The sequence below is a fragment of the Agrilus planipennis genome, unplaced genomic scaffold (genome assembly GCF_000699045.2).
Source record: "Agrilus planipennis isolate EAB-ADULT unplaced genomic scaffold, Apla_2.0 scaffold5, whole genome shotgun sequence".
Taxonomy (NCBI): Eukaryota; Metazoa; Arthropoda; class Insecta; order Coleoptera; family Buprestidae; genus Agrilus; species Agrilus planipennis.
In genome coordinates this window covers 1,857,162-1,873,372 of record NW_020442468.1, presented here as the reverse complement: position 1 = coordinate 1,873,372, position 16,211 = coordinate 1,857,162, and the positions used below count along the sequence as shown (strand labels likewise).

The 16,211-nt window shown below is 36.4% G+C and overlaps 1 protein-coding gene and 2 non-coding genes across 5 annotated transcripts in view; all 3 read right to left on the bottom strand.

Annotated features, from left to right (window-relative positions):
• LOC108736405 (voltage-dependent calcium channel gamma-5 subunit) overlaps positions 1-16,211 on the bottom strand; it is a 408,324-nt gene that overhangs the window by 251,959 nt on the left and 140,154 nt on the right. For 2 of the 3 annotated variants that reach the window (XM_025981263.1, XM_018468834.1), the window contains exons 4-5: positions 4,972-5,085; positions 3,769-4,135 (exon numbers count right to left, since the gene is read on the bottom strand). In XM_025981263.1, coding sequence (XP_025837048.1) covers positions 3,769-4,054 — 286 coding nt within the window. In that variant the 5' untranslated portion in view covers positions 4,055-4,135; positions 4,972-5,085. Of the gene's footprint in view, positions 1-3,768; positions 4,136-4,971; positions 5,086-7,585; positions 7,694-16,211 lie in introns of those variants that run through there. The other variant, XM_025981264.1, reaches the window with a different exon arrangement.
• On the bottom strand, positions 13,112-13,183 carry Trnah-gug. Its single transcript has one exon. It is a non-coding gene; the product is annotated as a tRNA-His (tRNA).
• On the bottom strand, positions 14,253-14,324 carry Trnah-gug. Its single transcript has one exon. It is a non-coding gene; the product is annotated as a tRNA-His (tRNA).

Genomic DNA, 16,211 nt, shown 5'->3' with positions numbered 1-16,211 from the left:
GAAAACATTTCTGATGAAGTCATGTCAAAATTAGTTTTTAACTAACAGGATAGGTGAAGTAAAAAGAAGAAAATAAGGAGAATGCTGGAAAGAAATTCAAGAAACATATCACTCAATATAATTCAGAAAGAATAATAGAACATTCTTGAACAGAAAAATTTATTTAATCGATCACAATTACCTTTTCCTTCAAATGAGAAATCCTCCAAGCTAGTTAGACTTAAATAAAAACAAAGGGGGAAGTTTACAAGCAAGATTCTCATCGACTAATAAATTGATCAATATGGAGAGTGATAGCCAATTCTCAAAAATATTTCTTGGACACTATTTCCTTTAAGAATATTGTTAGAGACATCGTCGCACTTTTTATGGAACATACAATTTTGATACCTACAACCTAAAATCACCCGAAATATTACTATTGGGATCCCTCAAATGGGCATACACCATCTGGAGGCAAAATTTATAACTCGAATGAGAGAAAAATTTACATAGGAACTGTGCACGCAAATGGTAAAAATGTTTACTAAAATAATTAAATACGTTAAAAAAGTAAAAATTTTTTTGATGATGGAGTCGACGAAGTTTTCTTCTAAAGTTAAATCAAATAAAAAGTTAATATGTTCAGTGAAAAGCTGCAATAGCACTTCAGACATAGATCTTCACTCTTCACCTACATTAACTACTTTCCAATAAAAACTAACCGTTTTATATATGTAAAAAATATATTCGGAAAATTAGAGAAAAAAGTAAACTAATAGAAGCTTGGATGAAAGCAGTAGGTATCAAAGAAGTGAATTCCGGAATAAAAATTTGTTCACGTCATTTTAATGCACATGATTATATTTCAGCAAGTATTTACCATCAGCCATAACCTTAATATTTAAAACTAGAATCATACTAAAATTATAAAGTGAGAAATTATTTATTCCTGTGTAATTGATTTAACACAATTCTAATGATACGATATAAGTATTTTGAGGTTAAGAACCTACCTGCTGCAATACAACAAAGTTGCAATAATGTGTTTGCAACGTTCTCTTAAATTGACTTTGCACGTGCAAGTCATTGATATGATATTGCTTAAATTTCCCGGAATCACCTCACCAATTATATAACGTGAATCACTTTTTAAATCCGAAGTTTGTCAAAAGTAGGCAGTAAACTTGACGGAATTTGAAGGCTAGCTTCCGAATTTATTGTTTCCGAATTTTATAATGTGATTGGCATTAAAAACACGCTCACCTTCAACGAAATTTCCTTTCAGAGGCTTTGTGTCAGCCCAATCACATATTGTGTCAATACTTATCATTTTATCGTAATTTAAAAACTTGGAAATTGCACGGTACACTATAGGAACTACGATAAATTTTCCCTAATCGGCGCCATGTTTTTAGGCTCCTCCCATTTGACGGATCCCAATCCGTTGTTTACGATCGACTGATGTTGCCACCCAATTTGAGAAAATTCGATTTCCCAATTGCATTGTACCCCCGTCTCTTAACAAGTGCCTTGTTACGGGTGAAAACTCCCTTAATTAAATTCGCCACAATTACTGGATGATGAATGCAGCCGCCCCTTGGCCTGTATAGCAGTTAGTTGTGAAGTTAACGCATGGCAATTATGTCAAGATAAAGCAAACTTTCCTCGAAACTAATAACAAGTGACCCACTGACGTCGGTCCAAGTAACCTTTGTCCATTAATTAATGTTGAACGTTACACACAAGAGTGGTAGGTATGTTAATTTGACTTTACGAACTTGGCGAAAACATATGGCATAGACCATCAGGAACATGTCCAACGATATGCCGGCAATGACACACTGTGAACTAAGTGAACGATTTTTTATGGGTAATGACTTTAGGACGAACTATAGTGAGTGCGCATGAGCAGCTGACTGCTACCACATAAATATAACCCCTTTGTGTGTACTGAATTGGCGCTTTTAATGTTTTTTTTTTTTTTGAGAAGAAAACTAATCTGCAATGTCAAGCACAATTGATTTGACAAAGACTATATATCATTCCAAAAGCATCTGACGGGAAAGCCTCACAGAATAGATCGGCTAAAAACTTTTTAAAGGGAAATGAGATATATAACAAAGATGTACTTACAAACTGTTAAACCCAACTGGTTAGAAACATAAGAATTTATTGATAATGAAAACAGAAAATTGTTTAGAGAAGTACAAATACTTAGTACTGCGCATACGCTAACAATTTTTGACAAATGACTACTATTAGTCCCTAGGATCATACTTATATACACTGAAACCCCTTTCTTTTGGATGTTCCCTCATTCTTCAACTCCTGACTCATCAACCCAAAGAAATTGTGCTGCACCACCCCACCCTGTCTCCATTCTCATTATAATTTAAAAATGGACAAATTTTTGGCGACATTGGCACATTTTGATCTATTGTGCCCCTAAAGGATCATTTAAATGTTAGATATAGAAGTAATAATAACAAATTAGCTTTAAATGCAACCCAAAAACCGAGCTTTACACATCTGTAAGCAGCATTAAAAAAATCCTGTTTCCTATTACTATCCCGTAGGACCGTTGATTCAGAAAATTTTAATAACAGGTGCTATAGGTACATGTAAAGGAACCAACGGGATTGCCATCAGCTTTTAGCCCGCTCTCAGGAGCACGCGCCGCATTGTGTAGCCATAACCAGCCACATGTTCAAGTGCTGGCTGAATGGATCTGTGTATTATCGCTTGACCGATAACCACAAGCTTCCGCTTCGGAACTAACATCGATACGATATTACAGGTATACAAACATTATTACCCCGTGTACCTAGATGGGAAAGCATTTGTATACACAAATGTGTAAATAATCATTGACCGTGTATTTAATCCGAGAAACGGATACATGTAGGTTGCTGTAAAGAATGCCAGTTTTGTATTGGGTAGTAAAAAAATATTAAACTGTACCCAATGGCTAATTCATCAGATGGGGCCTTCCCTTAATATAAAAAAGCTTCACATTGTAGTTTCATATTTATAAATCATGAAGAAGATATGTCTACTTATCAAGTTTTCTTGAGACCCGAATGAATTTCGTAAAAAGTTAGTACTTAGTCATTTGACTCTAGCGTAGCGCTTGAGAGTCCTTCAAAAATAGAAAGCGGGAATTCCCCGGACATCAGTAGCTACCAAAGAAGTGCCACTGCAAAAAAATGAACTTTGCGCTATGAATGCATTCAAGAAACTGAGCGGTACCTTTTCGTTTCTTGTAAATATGTTCGAATCTTTATTATTTATTTGACTCTAGCGTAGCGCTTGAAAGTCCTTCAAAAATAGAAAGCGGGGATTCCCCAGGCATCAGTAGCTACCAAATAAGTGCCACTGTAAAAACAAATGAACTTTGCGCTATGGATGCATTCTAATAAACTGAGCGGTACCTTTTCCTTTCTTGTGAATATGTTCGAATGTTTATTATTTATTTGACTCTAGCGTAGCGCTTGAACGTCCTTCAAAAATAGAAAGCGGGGATTCCCCTGGCATCAGTAGCTACCAAAGAAGTGCCACTGTAAACACAAATGAACTTTGCGCTATGGATGCATTCTAAAAAACTGAGCGGTACCTTTTCCTTTCTTGTAAATATGTACGAATATCTTATTTATTTGTATAATTCGTGTATGTTCGTGAGTTTATACCTATCTCAAATTACTTACGATTAGTCTCGTTACTAACCGTAATAGAAGGAGGACACTGAATAATTGTAGCAGAAAGATAAAAATAATAAAATGGACTCACGATTTATGATGCAGATTGCCCAAAGTCCTGATACGGTGACTTTTGACAGGTACTTGTCGTCTCCGGTGCCGTTGTACGTCGGATTGTTCATTTTCTCCTCGGTGTGCAGCCACTGGTTTGTAGACGTCGCGACAACGATGACGACGAGGGAAAGCGTCGCGGCGACCGGCGTCAACACCCACAGACACGACAACGTGTAATCGCCGACAGCACTCGCGCCGCTCGAATTTTCCCTTGCGCTCGTCGCCGACGGTGGAAGCGAATTTCGCGACATTGTTCGCTGCATCGTGAAAACGAAATGTCACTCAAAATTACCGGAATAGCAGCAACAACAACAACACTTGCAGCAGTTCGACGACATTTTATCCTGTTGCCAAAAGAAAATTAGTATCTGGACATACGAACGTGAAATAGAACGATTCGTATACAGAAAGTAGTAATTTTCATGAAAATTTAGATTATGTCGAAAGGAATGTCAACGCCTTTATGTTATTTCACAATTTATTTTAACTACAACAATAAAAAGGCTTTCGTAGTCATTTACGTTTGATAGTTCAATGTTCAACTACAACCAAAGTCTGAAAGTCACAAATGTAGATGATACGCTTTATTTAATTGACAATTATTTATAATATAATTATAGATGAAGAAGGCGTGATGCAATAAAAAATAATTCATTGAAAGGAATATTGTCCTAGAAGATGGTCAAATTGTTCAAAAATTAATTTGGACATTGGAACAAAAACAGAGAGAATAATAAAATGGAAAGCAGAAATGAATTTAATCTAGACTTCTAAATGTTTGTGAATTAACATTAAAGGCTTTTATAAATGAACTGAATGAAAAATAATTCTATTGTCCCACATTTTTACATTGTATACAAAATTTGTAATTGAATTTAATTAAATCAATAGTGATATTTTGATAGCATTAGTTAATTAACAAAGACTGAAAGCTCCAATTAATACTAATTGTAAATAGTAGGTAAAATAAAAGTAATATAAATACCTTACAGATATTGGAATTAAATAGAATGTAGATTGAAATCAGTTTTAATATAATGAATAAATTATTAGTTAGTAAATTCCTTAATTTACCCTGAATATGATATCAGAATTGATGATAATAACTGATGTTTAGAATGTGGGAACTTGTCGTTAGAAAAGGCTAAGGTAATTTAAATATACGAATATTTCCACTCACAGACTAGAACATGCACTTCCGGTATCACTAAAAGTATGGCCGAAAGTAACAACTATTTCACGTTAAATACCAGTCTTCCTCTTTTGGATGAATTCATGCCGTGCGTCCCATTTTCTGAAACAAAAACAAAACCCTATTAGCCACATTAAAGTCTGTATAAATTACTCTTATAAATTGAAGTTCTTAATAAACGGGAGGTTCATTTAAAATGCGCAAAATGTATGGAAAGAAATACTACAGACTCCAAGAAAACTATTACAGGAATTTAATGGTCTTCCTGTGAACAGATAGGAATATATACATTCTTAAATCAATTATTAGTTGATGTGACAACTACTAGCATAATTATAGTCAAGAAGTCGAGAATAGATGGTCCAATTCAAGATCATGAAGATGCAGGGCGGTGAGGCGGCTTTACCGTCTTCACTTACCCTCTGATAGAATAAATAAAATTATTTATCCCTTGCTGACCCTGATTGTTCCGATATTATATCATACTACAGAGAAATGAAATTTAGTAAGCACTTACACGACAGTGCGTCAGATTAGAATTAATTGATTGTCAGATATTGAATGTAAGAGAGAACCAACAAAAATTCCAGTCTGTATGAGAACAAGCAAAAAAAAAAATGGAACAACATTTGAAACAACCGTCCTGAACAACACGAAAGAGAATCTCGTACACGGTGCGCAATAATCCAGTTGGCCCGGGGCCAACCCGGCCATGAAAACTCTAATCCTCCTTAATTCTTAAACGAAAAGAAAGAGAACGAAATGTACATATTAAGGCAAGGAACACGCCACCGCACCGTCTCGACGCCCTCATCACCGACAAACAGAACCCGTCGTTCGTTCCATCTTCTCCAGTCTACCTTTTCCACTGCTTCCGTGTATACGTGTTTTGAAACAGGAAATTATAGGCACAAGTCTAAAACAAGAAGCAACGCGCCACTTTATTTGATGAAGGACTGGTGCGCGATTGCTAAAGTAATTTATAGTTCCAGTTAAGAAAGTGGCTACAACACAACGTGGAGAAAACCAACAAAAATGCTTTGAATCGTCCGTCACAACTCCACAAAGTTCACTAGATGACCTTTAGGATGCATCGTATTAGTTCTAACTGTTGTACCTTTGTTAGTAATCTGGGCTAAACTGATTCAAATCAAAGCCCAAAACTGCCAAAGTAAATACCTGTTCCTCTAACCTAACGTATTTGAGTTTACAGAGGCGATTGGTGATGAAATGAAACGGGTGTTCTCAAGATGAGCATGATCTTCATACGCCAACATCTACCAGAAATATAACATATCAATAAGCTGAATTGAATGCAGTTGAATTGAAAGTCTAAATTCAGCTGGTCCCGTTTTAGACCATATGTATAGAAGAACGATTTTGGCAAAAGCTCAAATATTCAAAAGGGTCTGAAACTATCTCAATTTCAATTGAGTTCAGAAAAATGTTCGTGCCTAAAACATCAAATGGAAAATGCAGTTTGCCCAAAATGCTTGTGAGGATAATTATTTCGAACCAAAGTAGGGGATGCAGCATTAAAAAATTTGATCCACCCAAACACTCGCTGGATACGGTTCTCCAACTAGTCAGATCATGCTGAAACTTACGATATCTCATGTCTAAAAATTATAAGTACCTATATACCAAAAACAACGTGGGTTTTTCATTTTTCAAATTTTAATATTGCAAATTTAAGAAAATCCCGTGGCTGAAGTTGGTCTATCAATTTTTTCATTAAGGAGAAAGATTTTGCCGAAGTAAGAAAGAAAATTTTTTTAATTACTTCATAAATAAAAACAAATTTTTTTTTGTATGATAATTTTTAAAAGTTGCTCCAATTCTGGATAATTACATGCATTGGTGACGTCATTGTTTGGTTAGGTAGATCTCTGACAGATTGGAGTTTATTTAACGCCCCTGTTCACCGGAGGCGGGCTGATATGTTAGAATATTTTATTCACAGAAAGCATTAGTTTTATACATTTCCTTCTACAATATCGGAATTTCATGTAATTCCTGGAATTGGAGCTCCAGACCAAAATCGTTCCAAAAATTTTTTCATCGATTTCTGGTCATTTCTGAAGGTTCAGTGATTATATCTGAGGCGGAGGAGACACGTTTTCCTTTTATTACAGCATACATCATGGGTGTATATGGTGTATGTACAACAATTTCCTCTTTTAATATTAATAAAAGAGGAAATTGTTGTACATACACCATATACACCCATGATGTATGCTGTAATAAAAGGAAAAAAACTGTCTCCCCCACCTTCTAATATCTAATTCTATTATGTAGAATGACCAGAATTAACGAAAAAATTTTTGGAGCGATTTTGGTCTGGAGCCGCAATTCTGGATAATTACCAGACCAGAAAATTTTCATCAAGTAAAAAACAAAGGAACAACAACTGTATCACACCATCACCATCAAATAAAGTAGATAAAACAGTAAGAAATCTTGCCAGAAACGCCATGAAATTACGTTCCGTCCTGCTACACAAACATACTTTATGTACATCAGTACAACTATTATCTAACAATGATAATCATTCCAATCAGCTATTTAATAAAGTTAGAAGGTGATCTATGAAAGTACTTACAAAGCTCATTAGCGAACAATAATAATTACGTTGTAATTAGTAATTACTGAATTGTAACACAAACACTTTTATTTTACGTAATCGTGAATTAAAAACATCTCAAACAAAGCTCAGACTTGGTTTAACACGTTAACCAGTCTGTAACTCACATTTCCCTTTCCATTCCACAACTCTTATCGCATAAAGGACGAAGGCAGGCTTACATAAATTACACCTCACGAAATAAAATCGCGTTTTCTATTTTTAACTGATTGCTCTATACTTTCACTTATTTCTCTCACATTTAAAGTAATTAAAAACAGTTTTAATCGAATTACTAACCGTCACTCATCTGTTGGCATGTTTGAAGTAATAGAAAAGATAAAATGCGAATATATATCAAGCAATTCTAATAAACATGTGGTGGAATTTATCTTTGCTCAGTGTGACATCAGAAGATAGATGAAGAAATAAATGAATTTGATTCGTTGGATGTCTTCAGTTCTAAAAATAGCACAAAAGCTTCGATATTGTTACACAATAATGCTTAAACTAAAACAAATATTTGAAACTTACGAGGTATTTTAGTATGTTCTGTCCATCATGAAACATTTGATTTTGCACCTTACTAGCAACAAAAAAATAAAGGAAAATTGACTGAAAGACGTCATATGTATATACAAGGTCTGTCAATTAAGTAACTTAGGGACCCAGGAAAATGCAGACAAAAATTCGGAATCTTGTTTAGTTCAATTTGGGTCACACCATCGACAACCAAATTTTAACCAATTAATTAATAAACTGATCAAAAATAATTTCAAAAAATCTTTCACAGAAACAAAAAAATATGCCAAGAGAGAAAGTCGATTGAAAATTATCCCCATTTTTTGAAACGTGTGATTACGGGTGACGAGAATTGGGTATTTTAGTGCGATTTGGATAGCTACCAAGAACCAGAGTATAGAATGGCAAATTCCCGTCTCTCCAACGTTTCTTTGATGGACAGGGAATCCTCCACAAAAAGTCTGTGACTCAAGATCTCTTTATATGTCGGACTTGACTCCTTGTGACGTTTCCTCTTCCAGGGATTAAAATCTCATTTCAAGGGATGTCTTTTTGGGATACTCGAAAATATTCAAAGGGCTATAACCAACTAGCTCAAGGCTATTCCAGCATCCGAGTTCCAGCACTACTATGAAGAATGGAAGAACCACCTCCAGAGCTGAGTCTTCCCAAGGAAGTTGTTTTGAGGTAGACAAATAAATAATCAGTCGCGTTTTAATTTAGACATCTCGTATATAGTTTAGGATTAAAACGATAATTACCTGGGTCTGTAGACTCAAAACTTTGCACAGACGTTATTTATATTACATAGGCAAGCACTACGAAAATATATTTCAAAATTCAACCCCTAAGGCGATTCAAAGTAAAAACTTTAAAACTTTTGGGTGTTTCATTCCCACCAGCCAGTAATGCCTGGTGGGCGGGCAGTCCCTCCGGGCTATGCCGGAAGGTAGGGCGGAAGGCCCTCTTCAGCCTGCTTTCAGGAATCGTGGGAATGGGTGGGTGGTGGTTCGGGTGAGAAAGATGAGACGGACGAAATGAAGACAGAAGAGAATGAAAGATTATCTGTGGAATATTACTGCCCCAGCATTCGCCTAAGTGATCCAAGGAAACCACAGAAAAACTTGGACCAAGGCAGACGGACCCGGAATCGAACCGGCGTCCTCCCGAATGCTAAGCAATGGTCTAGACCTCTAGGCCATTCGTTATACAACGATTTCATCCACTATAAAATGGGGAAAAATTGGGGTTAAAAGTTTAATAAATTATAAAATTATAACAAAATGGCAAAGATTAAGTTCTATACTATTACGCATTGAAGGCTTAGTGTGCATTATGGTAGGAATGGTTCCAATACAACAAAGGTGCCCGACTGGATCCTAAAAAAAGTACCGGAAAGCTGGGTACTCGACCTATTTCTATTACTATGGTAAGTTAGACCGTTATTATACGTGAAATCTTAATTTGACATTGTTTAGTTTTTCTGAGACAGTGAGGATCTTGAATGGGCTCTCTATTTCTCTTTCCTTATCTCTCCTTTTCTACTAATTCGAGACACTGTGCATACGTATATATACAAGATGTCCGCATGGCACGAAGTTTGACGCTATCTCTTACCCAGACGCACACACTTGGAAAGAAATTCTTAACTTTCGCCAAAATTCCGGAACTGTGTGGCGACATGCACATGTAACACAAAAGAGATGTCGTCTAACAAAGTTCCACTAGTGAATCTGTCATTTTTATTATCTTTGGCGGTTTAGACTTCGAGATAAAAGTTAAGGATAAAATTGCATTGTATTAGTTTCAAAAGGGTGACGAGGCTCCAGAAACCATCCCGAGAAGAACAAAAACGATACTTTATTTTCACATCAAAAGAATGGGTTTACATTCGTCAGTCCTAAGACTGGTTGAACACGCACCTCCACTCTTTCCTATACTGAAGTAATTTTCGTTTTTCCCTTAAACTGGAACATTCCCTATCCTCAACTATTTGTGAACAGTAATCTAATCTAGGTCTACCACTTCTTATCTTAATTCCTGTTTTTGTTCCTAATATGTCTCTAGCTAAATTTATCATTCCTGAGAAGCTATTCATCCAACCTATCTTGCCTATTTCTTATTGACATCATTTTTATTTCAGAAAATACTACAAATGGCACAGTGACCGCCATCTGTAGCACGATGCTACATTTTAGGATTACGTATGCTCCAACAAGGTCTATTTGTGTGGATATCTACTTGATGAAAATGAATCCCGGCGTAGCCAACCTCAACGTGATAGGCACGTTAGCTTAATCAAATAAAACAATTCGAAATGGTCTGTACTCTGTCGAAACTGCCAGACGCGGATCGCGATTTCGATCTTGTTAGATCTCATCAGCGCTTCGCAGACACCTCCGACAGAACACACACCAACTTTTACCTGCTGTCTTAACAGCGCGTTTTAGAAAATACTACAAATGGCGCAGTGAACGCCATCTGTAGCACGATGCTACATTTTAGGATTACGTATGCTCCAACAAGGTCCACTTGTGTGGATATCTACTTGTTGTTATGAAAACACAAGTTGGTCTGTGTTCTGTGGGACCTGGCTGCGACGCGCTGATGAGATCCAAAAAGATCGAAATCGCGATCCGCGTCTGGCAGTTTCGACCGAATACAGACCACTTCGAATTATTTTATCATTTTTATTCATTATCATTGTTCCAAAGGTGATGGCTGACTTTCCAAGCATATGTTTCACGAATGACGTACAGTAGCTGTCAAATTTTCTCCAATATTTCATTACGAAAATGTTGTTTCGATGTTTCGCGCAAAAGAGAAAATCGTGCGTGATATTTACGCGTGGTTATGAAAAGGAAGCGTATCCGTTTATTTGTATTCAGACATTACTTCCTGTTTCGGTTTTCTGAGTGTATGAACACATTAATTATTCATAAGTTGCGGTAAAAAGTTGAATCCTCGGAGAAAATATAGTCGACTTCAATAGAATAATTCCGTTTCTTTCGCGGACCCTTTTCGCGAACTTTTTACCCCTCAGTTTAGCGAAATCTTTTGCAAGTTTGTATTTACGCGGTTCTAGCATAACAAAATACTCTCGCAGATTTTCATCCCTCATCTGTTTTTCTTCCTTTCTTTGCGGCACAAAATTTACAAAACTGAAACGCATATTTAACAAGGAAATTTGTTCCCACTTCCCCAGTCCCTCCTAAATTACGAACTTTAGTAAAGGACATATTCTGAAAACATATATTGGGTTTATCGCATTTCCGGCTTCAACATTTATCGGAAAAGCACGTCAAGTTCCAAAGGAATAAGGTATTTGAAAAGAAAATGATTGAATAAGAAAGTACAGATGTCAGTATTTTTTTTGTTGCTTTGATCTGAGTTTCTTTGCTGACCACAAAGCATTTTTGTACAGAAATAATAAATTGTTTCTCCTGAACCTCAATAATTATTTTATAACCTCACAAAGTTGAAAACCTGAAAAGGTTTTAGCTCAATATAAATTTGAAATCATTTCTTCGACTTTTTATTTACCTACTACAAACTACCTCAAATTAATGAGGGAAAAATTGTTGCTGTTGTCGCACCCCCGCCGGGAATCGAACCCGGGACCTTTGGCTTTACGCACCAATGTTCTACCACTAAACTACGAGAGGTGACAACAGCAACCACGACGGTAGAACATTGATGCATAAAGCCAAAGGTCCCGGGTTCGATTCCCGGCGGGGATGTGACAACAGCAACAATTTTTCCCTCATTAATTTGAGGTAGTTTGTAGTGGGTAAATAAAAAATCGAAAAGATGATTTCAAAATTAATATTGCATATTAATCCACTATTAACTAACTAACAATGTCATAGGATTTCATAGGTTTTAGCTCATGAACAATCGATTTTTCTATCAGTTTCGGAACATTTAGTAAGAGCTTATCTTTCTGCAATATTTTTATCTTAGCTTAGTGAAAAATGCTCGGAGATTAACAGATAAACACATTTGTATGAATGCGAGTTCCTTTTTTCTTGGCTGGAACCACATGAATAGTTGCCGAAAATAGACGGCAATAAAAGCCAAATAAATGTGACCTGTGCGTCCATGCATGCGGATTGCCAGATAGTCCCCGGACCACGCCACCTCTGACATACAAAGAATGCGCCTCTACATCATATTTCACGTGCCACAGAAAGCTTAGGTTTTATCATTTCGTTAGGGTAGCGACAATTTGGGAACCTGTCTAACGTTTATCTTCATTATACAAATTGGGAATACGTGATGCGGACTCTCCGTTTTCTCGACCCGATTGTTTTTGTCCACAAAATACACATAAATCATTTGGATCTCGGGCAGCTCCGGCTAGTTCGCCTCCCGCTAAATATGGAGAATTCGATTTTCGAAAACGTCGAACTGAAAACACCCTCGCATTTTAGATATTGTTACTGATTTTGAGATAATCCAAACTTACGAACTCACACAATTACTAGTGGCGGCTCCTAATGATTTACACAGACTGTGCATAATTTCCAAATTAGTAGATCGGCCATTTAAGATATTTCATTGTCATTTCCTGATCATACGTTAACCGCGAAAAGGTTCGAGACAGAATTAATTTTGCGATAAAATAAAAATTATCACTATCATTCCGGGTAATCTAAAGAAAGTTGCTAAATCGTTGGCCCCTATGTCCCATTCCCATCTTCAATGATATGTTAAGGGCAAGACGCTTCCATGAACTGACTTCTCTGTTTTCTCAATTACAGTCCACCAAGTATTAGAAGCTTGATTAACCAATAGCTTCAATTATGAAAACCTATGAATGAAAAATGGGAAAATATGGAACGGTCCCTCTTGTGGCAAGCTGACCATACTAATTTGCAACAGTTCCAAAAACATCCGCTTGGTACGTACCCACCGATTTACTGGCATTTATTAAAAAAAAATTAAAAAATTGTCTCTTCCGTGACAACGTTTCGAGAACGTTGCCGTGACCAGGATTCGAACCTGGGTTACTACGGCCACAACGTAGGGTCCTAACCACTAGACGATCACGGCTACTAGAGACGGTTATTATTCGTTTATTTTACCGAAAATTACTAAAATTGTGTAGTCAACTTTCACCGCTATCGATACGTCACAGCTCATTGTTTATATAATGCTTAAAGGTATTTGTGAATGTCAAACTGTTGAGCGACTATTTGTGGGTAATCATAAAGCAATAGCGTTTAACGTAATTTCCTCTGAAACCCTGAAGTATGATCTCAGAAGCGTAACATCAAAGATAAAAACTTGACGACTCACACTAAGATAAAAGAACCGATGCATTTGAACTACCATATTCTCTTCAATAGAATCCAAGAAAAACATATTAAAATTTGAAAAACAATCTAATGAAACGTTTTCCAAACAACATGAGCAGTTTAGCTCATCAGCACCGTCAGTCGCAGACAAAAGTTTCTCATTGTGGACGAATATTGTGAGTAATCCAAACATCAAAAAGGGCAACTGGATTAGAAGTTACCTAATATTAATTAAACATCCAATTCGCAATAATGGTAAAGGATCGATGCGAGGTTTTCTTCATTTTACTCCACCAGTAACTTGCTTAATTGGTTAACAGTTTTAAATATTTCAAGTCATCATATTCATAAGATCGTCAGTTCTAACACCAGTTGGACACGCACCTCCACTCCTTCCTATCCTGAGCTAATCTTCTCATCTTATCACCTGTTTCTACCTCTAATATGTCTCTGACTAGACCTTCATGCCTGAGGAGGTGTCCTACCAACCTATCTCGCCTATTTCTTATTGACTTCCATAGAGTCCTCTGTTCTCCTATACTTTCTAACACCTCTTCATTTCTAACCTTCTCTATCCACGCTATCATCATCAAATTATTTTAAAAAGATATTATAACCAAACCTCAAGGAGTTGGATACAAATCTTCAACAACTGACGACCAAATCAATTATGAGTGAAATTCAAAAAGCATCTGCTGAAAATCCAGTTATATTTTTTGCTTAAACGTACCTACTTGATCATAATAAAGTAAGAATAAAGAGCTCAAATTAGTTAAAAAAAAATAAAAAATTGTCTCTTCCGTGACAACGTTTCGAGAGAACGTTGCCGTGACCAGGATTCGAACCTGGGTTACTACGGCCACAACGTAGGGTCCTAACCACTAGACGATCACGGCTACTATAGACGGTTGCAAATAGTTTATTGTAACAAAAGCAAATGAAACTTCAAGTTTAAGAACTTTCACAGACTGACCATGACTAATGCAGAGTTAATGACCACGGTATGTTCGTGCTACTACCTAATATATTCTACCAGAGTTGGTCATTCATTTGGAACGTAATGCTGGGCAAAGAAATGCTGACCACTGATGCAGAAACATTAAAAAAACAAAAGGGGAATTAGTTTGTTTATAAACATTACGTAAATGAAGATAGTTTGTAAGGAGATGTCAGACACAATAGAGACATGTTGTCAAACTTCAATTTTTATGTTTTTGATGTCGCTAGATACCAGCTTTGTACTCTTTGTCATTTGATTCTCCGATAATCTATTAGATGTCCACCTACTATCGTGTAGATATAAATATAACTTTTGGCTTTGGTGCCTAGTCATCTTCGTCAGTTGTTTATAGTAGAAGAGCAGGAAATTGATTTCTGTCGACCTACACAATTGCTCAATCAAATCCGATTTATTTTATTTATTCTCCAGTATCGGCCGCCACATCCAGAAGAAAACGAGACAGTAAATTGCCGCCTAACCCAATTAAAGATCAAACAGATTACCATGTTTCTGTAGTAAATTATTAAAGGGGCGGGGAGCAACAAATCGATAATTTTCGGTCAGGAAAGATGCTGCGTTCGGTGTCGATTTTCATTTCTGCAAATCTGATGAAACCGGACCATTTGTTTTATTCGTGTAATGAATCGCAGCTCGCTAGAGCAGCCATTTATTCACGGCACACTGATCGAACAGCCAGGAAATTTGCCCTGATAAATAATGCGCTTCCAAATAAGACGAATTTGGTTCCATCCGCTTCTTCTTCCGTTTCGCTCCATCGAAATTACTTTCAGGATAAAGGTCAAACAAAATTTACAACAAATAACTGAAATGTCTTTTCTTCTATATCACATTAATACCTGATGCATTTTACGTTAGGAGTAGCAGGAATTTTAGATTCCATAAGAACAGATGGATCTAAATAATGGTTTTAAAAGTATATATGGTGTTCTGCAGGAGGTTAAAGAGCACTACAAAATAAAAAAATTACCTACCGAAATGTTTGGTGGTTCAACAGTCCACCATTTTCGAGGAAAGCCTATTTGAAAATACAAGCGAGAAGGTAGATCGCGTAGGGAAATATGACACTGCAACGCCACATTCATCAGCTGCTACTTGGTAACATCCGTGTTATAATTCTTTTGTATTTTTGTACTCAGGTATTATTTGTTATTTCCTAGATTATATTAAGTGTGATTAAGTAGTTCTTTGCTTTTTTGATTAAAACTAAACTTGTATTACGTATATATGTAGACAGTCGAAGTCATTAGAAGTTGGTCATGTGTCAGTGTTAGTATTTTTCCATTTTCCTAGACGCTGAATTAGTCGTACGGCCCTTTACTCCGGCCGGCTCATAGCCCTGATCTATATGCATCTGTCTAACTTCTTTTTATGAGGTTGTATGAGACAAACGCCAGCGCAAAACACTAAAAATTTGCAGGACCGCGTACAATCGCTGCAAATGAAGTACGCCAAAAGATGCCGGGCGTTTTCAATGGTGGTTTAGAATATAGAATAGAAGAGAATAAGATTACCATTACATATCCATCCTATAGTAATATACCTATTGTTGTTTATATAACGTAAATTGTTTCTTGCTTTTGTCTTTGTAATACCATGTCGAGGTGTATTTTACATAGTACTTCATACTATCGTATTATTTTATATCTGTTCTAGCGCAGTAGTAAGCTGTTGACATTTACTTAATTAGCCATTCCAGCTGTTTCATCGATGTAGCTGCTTAGTTATCATCACAGTTTCTCTATAAGTTACCTATTCACGCCCA